Here is a 15,280-nt window from a genome sequence, read left to right on the forward strand (position 1 = left end):
TTAGTACAATTATTTTTTTGTACTAAAAATGTTCCCATAATTTACAAACATGTCCAAAATGAATCTTAAAAATGACAAATCATATCAATATAACTGTCTGCATCTCCCTTTCTAAATGTTATATAAATATTCTTTAATGCGTCCAGCTTCTTTACAGATCCTCTGAACTGCTTTTACTTCAACTATATGTGTTCTAACACTGCATGATGTCATACACCACCACCTTTAAATCAGATCTGGAGATCAAGAAGGTTACAACGTTGGTTTTTGTTTTTTGTTTGTTGTTGTGTTTGTTTCCAAACAAATTTTCGGTGTATTTCTCCTTCTGTTTTGGATTGTTATCTTGTAGCAGGATGCATCTTGTAGCAGGTTGCAGTACACCGCTCACATTTTAATTATCCTCTTTTTCATGGTTTCCAGAAACATTTGTTCCAAAAAGCTAGGCTCGTCCTGAGCCGAGATATTGAGGTTTCCGTAAACAGTTGTATAACTAAAACTTGTTGTGTGCCATGACACATGGATGGCCGCCATAATTAAATCAAGCTTTAAAAAAACCCCAAAACAACACAACTACCAAACCCAAAAACTGGTAGCTTTGCAATGGCAATACATAGCGGTAATCACTCAAAAAAAAAAATTTAATGGTCAAGCAATCTGTATTAGACCACTTGAGATGGAATGACCCCAAAAATGCTCAGAAGAAAAACTCCAGTTTCTGTAGTTGTTCCAGGTTCTATAAATGTGAGGAGAAAAACAAATGATGGTCCACAGCTAGACCAAGTAATACTTAAATAAATGTGAGAGATCTCTCATGACCCCTTATGTGACATCAGTTTACCTGTTTTCCCTTAAAGGTGTCTCCATTTTGTTTAGTCTGTATACTTTAGCAACCTCTCTCTGTGTTTTTCTCTTCCTGTTCCTTCTCACTATCCCCCATAGAGGAAACCTGGTATCTTCCCAGGATGCATTAGAAAGTCTGATGGGTGTTGCTCGCACATTGCGGGTCCTGGTGTTGGCAGACAATCCTCTGTCACAGACAGATGATTACCGGCTCATTGTTATCTCACGCCTCCCTCTTCTGGAAAGACTAGACAAGGGTCATATCTCCCTTGTGGAGCAGGTTGAAGCTCAAGAAAGAATCAGGGTATAAACCTTTTCTACTGGTGATGTAATTACTTATGTTAATTTTCATAATGGTGTAGTGCACTGTATATTGATATCAGAGATAATTAGTGATCATCATATGAGTGACACTAAAGCTCAAATAATTTTATCATTGTGTCTTTGCTTATTTTAGGAATTCCAAAACTTCACAGAACAAGAAGACCATTAAATAGGACTATAGGGAGCAAAGCTACATTCATTTGTATTCAACTTCTGTTGCATAAGAAAGATGTTGAACATGTTTCAGTATATACAGTATCTCACAAGAGTGAGTACACCGCTCACATTTTTGTAAATATTTGATTATATCTTCTCATGTGACTAGACTGAAGAAATGACACTTTGCTACAATGTAAAGTAGTGAGTGTACAACTTGTATAACAGTGTAAATTTGCTGTCCCTTCAAAATAACAACACACAGCCATTAATGTCTAAACCACTGGCAACAAAAGTGAGTACACCCCTAAGTGAAAATGTCCAAATTGGGCCCAAAGTATCAATATTTTGTGTGGTCACCATTATTTTCCAACACCTCATTTCCACACCTTAAACCTCATGGCCATGGCGTTCACTAGAGCTTCACAGGTTGCCAACGGAGTCCTCTTCCACTCCTCCATGACAACATTACGGAGCTGGTGGATCTTAGAGACCATGTGCTCCTCCACCTTCCGTTTGAGGATGCCCTACAGATGCTCAATAGGGTTTAGGTCTGGAGACATACTTGGCCAGTTCATCACCTTCACCCTCAGCTTCTTTAGCAAGGCTGTGGTCATCTTGGAGGTGTGTTTGTGGTCGTTATCATGCTGGAATACTGCATACTAATACATGCTGGATCATGCTCTGCTTCAGTATGTCACAGTACATGTTGGCATTCATGGTTCCCTCAATGAACTGTAGCTCCCCAGTGCCAGCAGCACTCATGCAGCCCCAGACCATGACACTCCCACCACCATGCTTGACTGTAGGCAAGACACACTTTGTACTCCTCCAGTACACTTTGTACTGTCTTTGTACTCCTCACCTGGTTGCCACCACACACGCTTGACACCATCTGAACCAAATAAGTTTATCTTGCTCTCATCAGACCACAGGTCATGGTTCCAGTAATCCAAGTCCTTAGTCTGCTTGTCTTCAGCAAACTGTTTGCGGGCTTTCTTGTGCATCATCTTTAGAAGCGACTTCCTTCTGGGACGACAGCTATGCAGACCAATTTGATGAAGTGTGCAGCGTATGGTCTGAGCACTGACAGGCTGACCCCCCACCCCTTCAACCTCTGCAGCAATGCTGGAAGCACATACGTCTATTTCCCAAAGACAACCTCTGGATATGACGCTGAGCATGTGCACTCAACTCCTTTGGTCGACCCTGGCGAGGCCTGTTCTGAGTGGAACCTGTCCTGTTAAACTCCTGTATGGTTAATGTCAGGGTCTTGGCAGTCTTCTTATAGCCTAGGCCATCTTTATGTAGAGCAACAATTCTTTTTTTCAGATCCTCAGAGAGTTCGTTGCCATGAGGAACCATGTTGAGCTTCTAGTGACCAGTATGAGGGACTGTGAGAGCGATGACACCAAATTTAACACACCTGCTCCCCATTCACACCTGAGACCTTGTAACACTAACAAGTCACATGACATCGGAGAGGGAAAATAGCTAATTGGGCCCAATTTGGACATTTTCACTTAGGGGTGTACTCACATTTGTTGCCAGCGGTTTAGACATTAATGGCTGTGTGTTGAGTTATTTTGAGGGGACAGCAAATTTACACTGTTATACAAGCTGTACACTCACTACTTTACATTGTAGCAAAGTGTCATTTCTTCAGTGTTGTCACATGAAAATATATAATCAAATATTTACAAAAATGTGAGGGGTGTACTCACGTTTGTGAGATACTGTAAGTACTGATTTAAATCAATAATTTTAGGGGTGTCTTAGTTGTTGTTTTTTTGTTTGTTTGTTTTTTTAAACAAAAAAAATCAAGAAGTTCATTGTTTTATTTTATTACATTTTCTGAATTGTGCCTTTTTAATAATTAAAGATGATTCATAACTTCTGTTTAGTGAACACAAAGTACATATGGTATGATTAATAATCTATTAAAGATGATTTGTTACTTCAGTTGTTTGATATGTTGTCTGTTATGCTTTATTTAAGTCCTCATTTAACCATCTGAAAGTAAATTTAAATCTTTGTATGTAAACTACAGTATTGTTACATCATTTACATCAACAACTTATTACATCTATTATCAAAGATGATTAATAATCTATTAAAGTTGATTCATAACTTAAGTTCTCCAATTTGTTGTCTCTTACCTTTTATACTCAGAGGCTTTAGTTAACTGTCCGATATCTAAAAATAAACTGAAATCTGTGTATGTAATCTGGACAGTAATATTACAGCGATTATCAAAATACACAAACTACACAATATATAACATATCTATGATCTAGCATTTCATTGTATAAGAATCATCATCATCATCGTTATTATTATTATTATTATTATTATTATTATTATTATGGGGGGCTAGGCAGTTTAGTGTTTAGCACTGTTGCCTCGCATCTCCAGGGTTGGAGGTTTGAATCCCACCCCCACCCTGTGTGTGCAGAGTTTGCGTACTCTGGTTTCCTCCCCAATCCAAAGACAAGCATTGTAGGCTGATTGGCATTCCCAAATTGTCTGTAGTGTGTGAATGTGTGAGAGATTGTGCCCTGTGATGGGTTGGCATCCTTTCCAGGGTGTCCCCTGCCCTGTGCCCTGAATTCCCTGGGATAGGCTCCAGGCTCCCCACAACCCTGTATAGGATAAGTGGTATGGAAAATGGATGGATGGATTATTATTATTTTGTATAGTTTTATTTATTTATTTATTTATTTATTTATTATAGTAGTAGTATTAAAACTAGGTGAAGTACACACACAGGCACACAACTTTCTACAAAATTAATTGAAAATTTCTTCCCCCAAGCCATCAGGCAGTTCCATAACCAATTTAGAGATGCTTAAAATATTTGGCTGTACTGCACTGACATTTTACCATTGCCTGTGCCACTGTCTTAACATTGCACATGCCATATTCTACTTTGTTCTACTAAGTGGCTTTGTGGTTAGCACGCTTGCCTCGCACCTGAGAGGTTTGGGGGGGATTGATTCCTGTCTCCACCCTGTATGTGTGGAGCGTGCATGTTCTTCCCATGCTTAGGCGGTTTCCTCAGGGTACTCTGGTTTCCTCCCCCAGCCCAAATGTCTGCTGTAGGCTGATTGTCATCTCTAAGTTGTACGTAGTGTGTGTGGGGGGTGCCTGGGTGTCTCTCACCTCATGCCCAGAGTTGCTACCGGTTTCCCTTGACCTTGTGTAGGATAAGTAGTACAGAAAATGGATGGCTGGATGGAAATCCTGAATATTTTACTTTGTGTAAAATCTTTTTATAAAAAAATCTTTGAACACAGACAGTATTTTCTACTTAAAAGGTGTTTAAAGGGATATTGTGCTTGTTGTCACTCTACTCAGTTTTATTCATTCATTTATTCATTCATTCATCTATCTTTTTTTAACCGAATTAAAAGATTTATACTGGAATAAGCTCTAAAGCTTATATGAGAATGTTACACACACTTTATTTTTCCCTATGGAAGGATGATAGAGCAAAATTCACACCTTCCTTGTTGACTCATGCTGCGTCCACAGTCTGTTCCCTTTTAAAGTGGCAGATGCATGTGTTAAATAAAATCTGTTTAATCGGTTTTTAGAAATATGACAGTATTCCTTACCCATTAGGAACACACACACACGTACTCAAATATGCCGTGCGTTATGAATGAAAGTTGGTGATTCTTTGTTTTCTAAAACCAGTGCGGAATTGAAATGATCCATCATACCAAATACATCCTTACCTTACCATACCTTATGCTCACTTTTTTCCTGTATGATTCGGTTCTTAATAAAGAATTTACTGAAATAAAAAATTCAATGAGAAAGAGTTTAGAGTTGCCGATATGACGTCTCGCCATGAGATTTCAGCCAATCAGAAGGCTTCGTGGGCGGGGCCAGTGTCAAGCCTGACTTAAAAGTGCCTCAGCACGCTGCTCTCCCGGTCCTCGTTCCACTTTTCCAACAGCTCTCCGTTATTTCCGGTCAGCAGCCTCAGACATGGAGAGTTACCACAAACCCGATGAGAAAACTCTTCAGGGTCTGAAGAGCATTGCTAACAAGCTGAGAATTCACTCCATCAATGCGACATGCGCCTCAAATTCAGGGTAAGTTTGAGGTACTCAGCTAGCTAACAGGCTAATAAAATACTGCTAGGTCATGCAGTGGATGAATGGTTTATTTCCGGCGGGATAAGAGGTATAACGAGAACTCATTTGTATGGCAGTTATTGACTTCTGCTTGGCTAGGTAGCGACGACCCCAGAGCACTTTAGCTAGTTTGTAGTTCATGTACATGTTTTCATTTCTATGTTAATTAATTTAGTGCACATTTGGTGACCTACACAGTTGCAGCCACTAGCTAGATGAATACACTGGGAGTCTGGGACAGCAGCACCTAGAGAAGTGCTGGAAGTTACTGCGTATTATTTGGCAGCCATAATTCGGGCCGACCATGTGGCGGGGAGAAAACTGGTTTAGCCGTAGCAATCAGCTAACGCTTGCTAACGTGTCTAGACGCGTGTCAAATCTCACAGAAGTCTCTAAAACAGTATCCGTCGGAAGAGCTGGTTGCTGTCGAGTTCTTGTTCAAGACCCAGGTCGAGTTATTATTTTTTAAAAGAGCAGCACGCGGACTAAAATGCAGCACGTGCAGCTCTGGAGGTCTCGTGCTTCCCATTACCTGTGGACTTAGGGAAGAAATTACAGCACGATGTTTAGTGCAGATAATAAGTTCTTGCATTCGTTGCAGTTCGATGGATAACCAGGTGAAGTTTTAACCTGAAACGTGTTGGGATTAACGCAGCTTGTTTGAAAGGCAGAACTGCAAACATTGCTCTGTCATGTGAGACTGAGCATTGCATTACACTAGATAACATGACGATGATGATGATTTCCCAGCTCTGATTAAATGACGAAACTTGATTTTCAGATCCACACTAAAAGCAATGTTCATCCCTGGAAAGTTTTCCATTGAGAAATAGGGTAAATTCCACGTTATGGTAATCATCCCTAGGTATATTCCTGTGACTGTAAAAGTGCTTTCTTTTCTTTGCTTTTGTTTCCTCATTCTTTTTGTGTGATTGGCAGCATTTTTTTCTTTTTTTCTTCCTCTTACAGCACACCTCCTCCAGACATGTGAAAGAAGCATTGTACCTGATTTGGTTGAATTTACCTGTTTGTAGGTGCACTCATCTATTCAACAAGAGACCCGTGATTTCCCTGCGTCTCATTGTTTTTTTTTTGTTTTTGTTTTTGTTTTTTTAATTTCAGATTATTAAAGATCTGTAGGACCCTGATGGTAATTTATTAATGAGTTGCTACATGGTTTAACTGTGTTGTAAAGGCGCATGCACTGTGTCAATAACTACTGCTTGAACTGCACGGTTGAGAAATTTCATTGTCCCCCCTGCCCTGTTTTGTAATATGCAAACAAATATTTACAGATTAGAGACTGTAGATTTAGACTAGAGTTTTTGGTGAATTTTAGCCACTCATCTGAGGCAACTATTTATTTCCTAACATGCACTGTGTAATATCAATGTTAACATTGTATCTGTGTTTGGGAGGTGATGAGTTCAAATGAAAAGCCTTCTCTTCCTCTGCTTTCTGAATGGCCTGTATGAGATGGTGGCCTTGCTCATCAGTCCCTCATGACAGCACAAAGTGCAGTCAGATTGTCACAAGAACTTTGGCCTTTTCAGTACTGAAATGTTGAGGCCTTAATTGTGGTTAAATTGTGCTATTGTACACAACTTTTGTTAGGTCCTTCATAATGCAAGTAACTACTAACCTTTTTAGATGTCTGAACAAGCTGTGTGCAAAGTACTACCTTGATCATAAACCTATAGAGGTGTAGGTGTGTGTATATTAAGAAGTGTACATATTCCACACAAAAGAAAACAGGAGGGTGTTTGCATACTAACACCCTGTGCTACCATATATGGTGGCTGTCTCCTTCTATTGAAGCCACAAATGTTAAATTGCGTTAACATGCATGTACTTTGGGTGTCTCTAACTTGTGGCTATATTCATGCTAACTGTAACTGTTTTTAGTCCATTGCTGACTATAGTGTTTTCTTCCATGTGCAGACACCCCACATCATGCTGCAGCGCTGCTGAGATCATGTCTGTGCTGTTCTTCCACACTATGCGCTACAAAGCTGATGACCCCCGCAACGCTTGCAATGACCGCTTCGTCTTGTCTAAGGTAGGCCTTTGACAGTTAGTATTTCTCTAGGCAACACTAATCCTTTTTAACTTGTTTCAGGTGAAAAATGTATATTTTCTGTTAATTGTTGTATTTAAAATAGAGTTGTGTAAAGCAGTTTTCTTCGTTACTATTTCAGGGTCATGCCGCTCCCATTCTTTATGCAGCATGGGTAGAGGCTGGATATGTGAAGGAGGCTGAATTGCTTAACTTGCGCAAGATTGACTGTGACCTTGAGGGCCATCCTACACCTGTGAGTAACACCTGTGCTGATTACAGTACAAGCACTAAGAATAGTGACTATGCTGAGATCTGTTTAGTGCCTTTTTTTTTTTTTTTTTCCACCCCCCATAAATAGCCTCATTTTGATAAGCTGTTTTAAGAGTTTCATTTTACCTAATGTATGTTTTAACCACGCCCCCTTCCCACAGAAATTAGCCTTTGTGGATGTGGCTACAGGTTCCCTGGGTCAGGGCCTGGGAGCTGCATGTGGGATGGCTTACACAGCAAAGTACTTTGACAAATCCAGGTATAGCTGCTGAACCAAGAACACCTGCACACCAATCCAATAATGAGTAAACTTGTACTTACTCAAAGTAACTGTATTGTGTAGCTACCGTGTGTACTGCCTGCTGGGAGATGGTGAGTGCTCTGAGGGTGCGGTGTGGGAGGCCATGGCTTTCGCTTCCCACTATGGCTTGGACAACCTGGTAGCCATTCTGGATGTGAACCGCCTAGGGCAGAGTGAGGCTGCACCTCTGAAGCATGACATGACCGCCTACCAGGAGCGCTGCAAGGCTTTCGGGTGAGCATCACAAACATGCATACACAGTTAGGCTGCGACGGTGGCCATGACAACTGCACCACCATGGTGGAATTCATGTCTGACCAGAGTCAACGTTTGATTGGGCCACATAATAGGCTACTTGCTCAAACACGTTTGCATCTTATTTACCACTTCCTCCATTTTCTGTTCATTTACTGCACTAGTAATCGTATTTTCAGCAAGAGCTCCCGATATAAATGTCAGGAGTACATTTGATATGTAAATACTTTTAAAGCACCTTCTAATAAGCTGGGAAAGGCTCCAATCCATGTGGGTTTCTTTCTTTAAATATATAAATAACCCCCATATGTAGGGCTGCATGATTATGGACAAAATGATAATCCTGATTATTTTGATCAATATTGAGATCTCGATTATTTATCATGATTTATTAATTGACGTTAGTGACTATATATTTTTATTGCACTTTCACATTTTAAGTTTTCTCATGCCACAATATAACAAGTAGGCATGAGAACTTGAGCTGGTCAATTATGACAGAATTTAGGAACATAGCGTGAGCCGTGACAAATTAACTTACCTTCTGATAAACTAAATTTAATACAGACTGTATGCAAAACAAAAAAACCTTAACCTGTTCCACCTTGTAAACAAATGCAATAAACATCAGTGTTCTTTGTTTGAAGTCTGCTTCTCTTAAATATATTTAAAGCTACACTATTAGACATTTTCCATTGTCGTGTGTGTGTGTGTGTGTCCGAATAATCTCATATAGGATGTCATTGGGTGAGTTCATTTAACTGTCAGATGTGAAGCGCTTTAGTTTTAATGGTGTTCATTACTGACGCTCTGATCAGGATTTTTACGACCAATACTGATCCAGATACCAATCTTTTTTGTTTAAGCTTTAATCAGGAGGTCTATCATAAACAGTTAAATGTAAGCTCTCTGTTCACTGTTAAAATAATAGCAATGAGAAATACTGTTGGTTAAAAAGAAAATGAACCTTAAAAACATCCTCACCCCATCCGGGGTGAATTGCACTTTTTTTTGTTGTTGTTATAATCAGATTTACATAAAATAATAAAACAATCAGAAAAGTTTTTGGGTTTGTTCATCAGGGACGTCGTCGGTGTAAATAAACGAGCGTAAAATATTTATTTTTAAATATCTTAAACAATAGTCCTAATTAAGAGTGGACTAACACAAGTTTTCCTTATTAGGAAAAAGGCTAATAGCTTTCTAAGTAAACAGCAAACTAAGCTTAATGTCAAATTGATATTAAATGTAACCATAGTAATTAAACATCATTTCTCATTTTATTTATATCTTAAGTTATCTTTTTTTATATATATATATATATATATATATATATATATATATATTAAATGATTTATTTATAACTAAGCGCATTTTCTGTCTTTACATTTGAGTAGTTTTAGATTAGTTCCCCCAGTACAGTGTTGCCATGTCTGCTGATATGTTTTGGGGATAAATCAAAACATGGAAACTGATGTTGACTTCTCTAGTGATATCTGGCAACTGTGAGTTTAAATGGCGTGAATTAGTTAGTGAAGTGAGTGGCAGTGTACTGTAGGTTTGCAGACTGAACAGTTGCTACTCTTGATTATGATTGGTGAGGATTTTTTAATAAAGTTTGAATTAAACCCACCTTGTGGCGTTGGCGTAATTATTAATTTACTCCGTGTGAAGCTGTTGTCTACACAAGCAGGTGAAAGTTCATGTCATTTTGCAGGATCAATAAAAGATGGCAGTTTGAGATTGGGAAGTTGAGAGAAGCAGATGATGTACAGTGTTACTTGTCATAATGGCTTCTCTGCAGTATTTACACACTTGTTTGGTTGACTCAGGAGTTGCAAAGCAGTGTGAAAGTAACTGTTGTGCAGTGTAGATGCATTTTGGACTTCCTGTAATTTTTATGCTGATTGTATTATACAACTCCGAAAAGGTCACTCGCACCGGTGCGAATAAATGTTTATTCACAGTCGCACAAAGTGCTTTTCAGTCACAAATGCGAGTGAAATGGTTGCACAGTAGAACCCTGAGTTTATCTGCAAAGTTTTTTCCTGTTCAGCGTGATGACGTTTAATGTCCCCGACAACATTGTAGTGCCATTTAGCATCATGTCATGATTTCCCCTCGCGCAAAGTGCTGGAGCTCGAAGCAAAGCTGGTAACTCGAGGGCTAAAATGCTAACTCCATTTCAGGGTTTTGGTACTACAAAATGACTTCATCCCTGTGCTGCTCTATGGTGATTTGGCTGTAGTGTAGGAAGCGCTTGACTTTAACTGCAGCAGAGTTTTCTATTAGCGGAGGACAAACGTTAAATGTTAATATCTCAGTTGATCATGTTTTAATCGTGGGCAGTCAAAAGCGTAAGCGCGATCGATATTCGATTAATTGTGCAGCCCTACCCATATGCTAAAGGTAAATAGTGCTAATGCACATTAGCCATGTTATGAGCATGTAAAATTGTTTAACTTAAACACCCAAGAAGCATTTTGGCTTGGTGTCTTTTTCTCCCAGTATTATACTCTTAGTTAATTTGCCCTCTGTGTGCATAGTTCAAGAGTGATCAATGATAAGTCTATAAAACAATGAGGAATGCAACAAATAACACAGTAAATTTTCTGGAGGGATTCAATTGCCTGCTTGAAGGAAGGAGTTAAAATATGACACTGGTGTCCGACACTCATCCAAAAGAAGCACTAGATTGTGAAAATACTTTTTTGTGGTTTGTTGTCTCGAGTGAAATCTAAACCCAAGATTTCAATTTCTCTTTTTATAAATACATTGGCAAGCAATTTAATTTTTGATCAATATACAATGTATGTATTTTCAGCTGGAACACATGTGTAGTTGATGGCCATGATGTAGAAGAGCTGTGTAAGGAATTTTGGCACGCGGAACGTTTTAAAGGGAAGCCCACCGCCATTGTGGCCAAAACCTTCAAGGGCAAAGGGCTCAAAGGTGAGGTGTTCATGTAACTCAGGGTAAACCTGGGCTACATTTAAACCTTTCCTTAGTATTGCTGCTAATGCTACATTTATTTGCTAAATGCGGTGTGCTGGTTTTTAGGCATTGAGGACCTTGATAATTGGCATGGCAAGCCTATCCCTAAGGACCGTGTGGATGAGCTAATTGCTCATCTTGAGAACCAGATCCAAGCTTCTGGTAAACCCCTCCAGGCTGCACTGCCTAATGAGGATGCAGCTCCTGTAGACCCAAGACCCATCTACCTACTGTCTTCTCCAGAATACAAGTCTTTTGACAAGGTGATCACTATACCAACTTGGTTCATAAGCAGCAAGACCATGTGGTTGGGTTTTTTTTTTTTTTCCTAAAGTGTTTTCCCTGTTTGTGTGCAGATCTCTACCAGGAAAGCCTATGGTAATGCCCTGAAGAAGATGGGAGATGCCAGCCAGCGTATTGTTGCGCTGGATGGAGACACCAAAAATTCTACCTTCTCTGAGACCTTCAAGAAAGCCCATCCTGATCGCTACATAGAGTGTTTCATTGCTGAGCAGAACATGGTGTGTGGTTTTTTTTTTGTTTTTTTTTTTAAACTATGCAGTATGTTCAAAGCATTGATTACAGTTTGTTCCAAGACCAGCAGTGGTGTTTGGTTTGTCTAATGATATTCAAGTCTGAAATCTCTGAACATTTACACATTCTTATCACCCGTTAAGTGTTTACTCATGTAGGGTGTGTCTTAACATACCTGCTCATAAGTCTTCCCCAGTACTTATGGAAAAATAAAGTTGCATTATTAAATGAAGGCAATTAAATATTAAGTAAAATCTATTTTTTTTTTTTTTAGTCATTTTAGTTCAGTTTAATGTACGAGTCCCTATTTAACCTTCTTTCTTGTGCTTTGTAGACAAGTGTGGCAATTGGTTGTGCCACTCGTGATCGCACGGTTCCATTTGCCAGCACGTTTGCTGCTTTCTTTTCGCGTGCCTATGACCAGATCCGCATGGCTGCAATTTCTCAGTCTAATGTCAACCTGGTTGGCTCGCACTGTGGTGTCTCTATTGGTAAGAACCATCTGTTCACCTCTAAACTAATATATTCCTAAGAACTCCTTGCTTGTAGAATTAAAAAAAATTTTTAAAAAAAAAATATATAAACAAACATTTTTCAGGTTACAATTTGTGATCTTTGTGCATGGGTTAAAAATAAATTCTTTTGCTCAGGTGAGGATGGCCCTTCTCAGATGGCTTTGGAGGATCTTGCGATGTTCCGTGTTATCCCAACATGCACTGTGTTTTACCCTAGTGATGGCGTATCCACTGAGAAGGCAGTAGAGTTGGCAGCAAATACAAAGGTAATTGTTATCGTTAATGAAATTGAATGATTACACAAATACTACTTTAGTAAGATTGAACTGATTTTAGCCAAAAAGTACATTTTCAATGTCTTATTTAAATGTGTTCTGCTGGTATTCAGTGCTGTCTGTAACTTGTTTTCAGGGCATCTGTTTCATAAGGACCAGCCGACCGGACACGGCAATCATATATGAGCCAGATGAGAAATTTGAAGTTGGAAAAGCTAAGGTAAGTGTCTGAAGCAAGTGTTGACTCTGAAGTATTGTATGCTTGCATTTATGCAGTGCTCCAATCTATTTAGCACTGTCAAATGCTCCAGTGCTACCCTCATATATTGACTGTTCTTTATTTAATGCCTCTGCTACTTGGTGGTGGTGGTGGCATTGTATTCAATTGGCTATCCATCTTAGTTTGTCATTATGAGATCTCAAGGACAAATCTTTGTAAGATTTCTATGGTCACAGGAAACATTCAATGTCAAATATCTAAAATAGGAAGTCAATAGCTTAATTCCTGGTTGAAGTGTCTTTTGGGAGTATTTGAGGCAATAACAAGAACTAGACTTGTTGACAATGACTGTATCCTGGCCAACACTGTCTGCATAGTTGTACTTGTTTATTATGGTCATTGATTAGAATACAAAGTAGCTGTCCTCAGTTCTTTTTAGAAGAAGCACCTTTTTGTTTGTTTGCATGTGCCAGATATTTGCAGTCAGCAGCAGGTTGCTTTATGGTGACATTGGCATTCAAGCAAAGTAGTTTTAATGCATTTATAGCATGCCGCTTTACTGTTTTAGAAAATAATTGTTTTACTGTATAATATATGGGGGTTGTATTGACTTTTAGTGGACTATTCACTAGAGGGCACTGTGTTGTGATGCCTGGTCTAGGTGGTAGGGACAAACCCTAGTGAGACAGATGGTAAAGAAAGCAGGGTAGATGTAAATTGTTGGTATAAAAAATGATTCTCGTTAGATGAAACCATTTCTACAGTCAACTCGACTATTTAAGACTATGCTGGGATGTTATTTTAATGCAGCATTCTGTATCATGTTTGAATGTGCACTGCTCGTAATGGTGAGGCAGTTTTAGTCTTAAAACATTTGCGATGATTTAAACAAGATTGTTCTCAGATACAAACTGAGAAATGCTTTCAGTGCCCATAAGACATGGATATTGATGTGGAAATGTCCTGACTTCTGTTCAATGTACATGAAATATAACTTCACCTTTTGTCCTGTAGGTGGTGCGTCAATCTAACAGTGATCAAGTGACTGTGATTGGAGCTGGAGTCACACTGCACGAGGCCCTTGCTGCACATGACATTCTGGCTAAGGAAGGTTAGTGCCCACTAAAGACTGTCACAAGATTGAAATGCCATAATATGGGTTTATTCATTTTCTAAAAATTTTTTTTTTTTTTTTTTTTTTCCTGAAAAGCACTGGAATATTGTACTGGGGAAAAGCCTAATTCTGATTAATGTCCATCTGACTTGCAGGTGTGAACATCCGTGTGATTGACCCATTCACGGTCAAGCCCCTGGATGCTGCTACAATTGTGGCCAGTGCTCGTGCCACTCGAGGCAAAGTGATCACAGTGGAGGATCATTACAAAGAGGGTATGCAGTTTTCTGGTTTTAGTGTAATGGTACTATGACTGAATGAACGCAAGTTACAATTTCTTCCTTACAGTTCAGAATCTATGAGGAGGTATTAGTCATGTTTGTAATGACAGTGTAGTTACGTCCTGCTTTGTGTGCAGGTGGTCTGGGCGAGGCTGTCTTGGCAGCAGTGGGGGAGGAACCAGGCGTCGTGGTCCATCGACTGGCCGTGAGCCGAGTGCCACAGAGTGGCAAAGCCCAGGAGCTGCTGGACATGTTTGGCATCAGTGCTAAGTCTATTGTGGCTGCAGTCAGATCCACTTTTGCCAACTGAATCCCTCTAATCCCACCCAGTCTTTCCTTCCTCTTAACCTGCTGGTAATACAATTGGCTTAAATGCTTTTGGTCTGTAATTAAGTTCTTTCCCCAACTAGAGCACTGCAGTTAGTGTTGTAAGAAAACATCTGAAACGGTCGTCCCCCCACCGTCTTGATGCTTCAAAAGTGGCAGCTTTGCAAAGGTTTTGAGTAACATCTCTGGTGTTCAGGTCATGCTACACAATCATCCCGATGGATTCAGTGACCATGGATAGTAATGTATTACACATCTCATTTGCTAAATTGTGGTGTGGTGCTTATGACTAATCACTTAAGTTTAACTTTGCTGTTCCAGTTCCTACATTCCTCTTGCATCTTCTGTTTGTGGTGTTTCTTGTTTTTCCCAATGTTACCTTCAGTATAAAATATTTACTGTCTTGGATGGTAAATTTGCAGTTGAAATCCCTCTGACAATGACTGAAGAATGTAACTGGTAGGGTCTCATGAAAATCCTATGTGTCTAAACTACTGTGTATTTGCTTCACTCTCAGTTAATCTTGTGTCCAGGTGTGATGTACCTGATTGTGTTTCATGTTGCTGAACTGCCCAGATGGCTGTTGCTTGTGTGAATGATCTGGTTCACTCTGCATTTTGTTAACCAGTAATTAAAATTAACTGTTGACCTAGTCTATGTATTTTGTCTT

The 15,280-nt window shown here is 39.4% G+C and overlaps 3 protein-coding genes across 7 annotated transcripts in view; 2 read left to right on the forward strand and 1 right to left on the reverse strand.

Moving 5' to 3' along the window:
- The window catches only part of lrrc23 (leucine rich repeat containing 23), a 5,392-nt gene extending 3,920 nt beyond the window's left edge, over nt 1–1,472 (forward strand). For both annotated transcript variants that reach the window (XM_017488172.3, XM_017488171.3), the window contains 2 exons: nt 940–1,144; nt 1,298–1,472. In XM_017488172.3, coding sequence (XP_017343661.1) covers nt 940–1,144; nt 1,298–1,333 — 241 coding nt within the window. In that variant the 3' untranslated portion in view covers nt 1,334–1,472. The remainder of the gene's footprint in view (nt 1–939; nt 1,145–1,297) is intronic.
- The window catches only part of sinup (siaz-interacting nuclear protein), a 219,251-nt gene that overhangs the window by 167,293 nt on the left and 36,678 nt on the right, over nt 1–15,280 (reverse strand). The gene's annotated exons all lie outside the window — the stretch shown is intronic.
- Nucleotides 5,269–15,263, forward strand: tktb (transketolase b). Its single transcript, XM_017487337.3, has 14 exons — nt 5,269–5,423; nt 7,407–7,524; nt 7,664–7,777; nt 7,956–8,053; nt 8,138–8,329; nt 11,175–11,302; nt 11,411–11,607; nt 11,701–11,865; nt 12,213–12,369; nt 12,529–12,659; nt 12,805–12,888; nt 13,903–13,999; nt 14,158–14,277; nt 14,421–15,263. The coding sequence occupies exons 1-14, from the start codon at nt 5,317–5,319 to the stop codon at nt 14,591–14,593; spliced, it is 1,881 nt and encodes a 626-aa protein (XP_017342826.1). The 5' UTR covers nt 5,269–5,316; the 3' UTR covers nt 14,594–15,263.

This window comes from Ictalurus punctatus, chromosome 15 (genome assembly GCF_001660625.3).
Source record: "Ictalurus punctatus breed USDA103 chromosome 15, Coco_2.0, whole genome shotgun sequence".
Lineage (NCBI taxonomy): Eukaryota > Metazoa > Chordata > Actinopteri > Siluriformes > Ictaluridae > Ictalurus > Ictalurus punctatus.

Coding starts and splice junctions, on each gene's coding strand:
- tktb (XM_017487337.3), top strand. CDS start 5,317: ATGGAGAGTTACCACAAACCCGATGAGAAAACTCTTCAGGGTCTGAAG. Junction 8,054..8,137: donor AAGTACTTTGACAAATCCAG/GTATAGCTGCTG, acceptor TGTATTGTGTAG/CTACCGTGTGTACTGCCTGC. Junction 11,608..11,700: donor AATACAAGTCTTTTGACAAG/GTGATCACTATA, acceptor GTTTGTGTGCAG/ATCTCTACCAGGAAAGCCTA.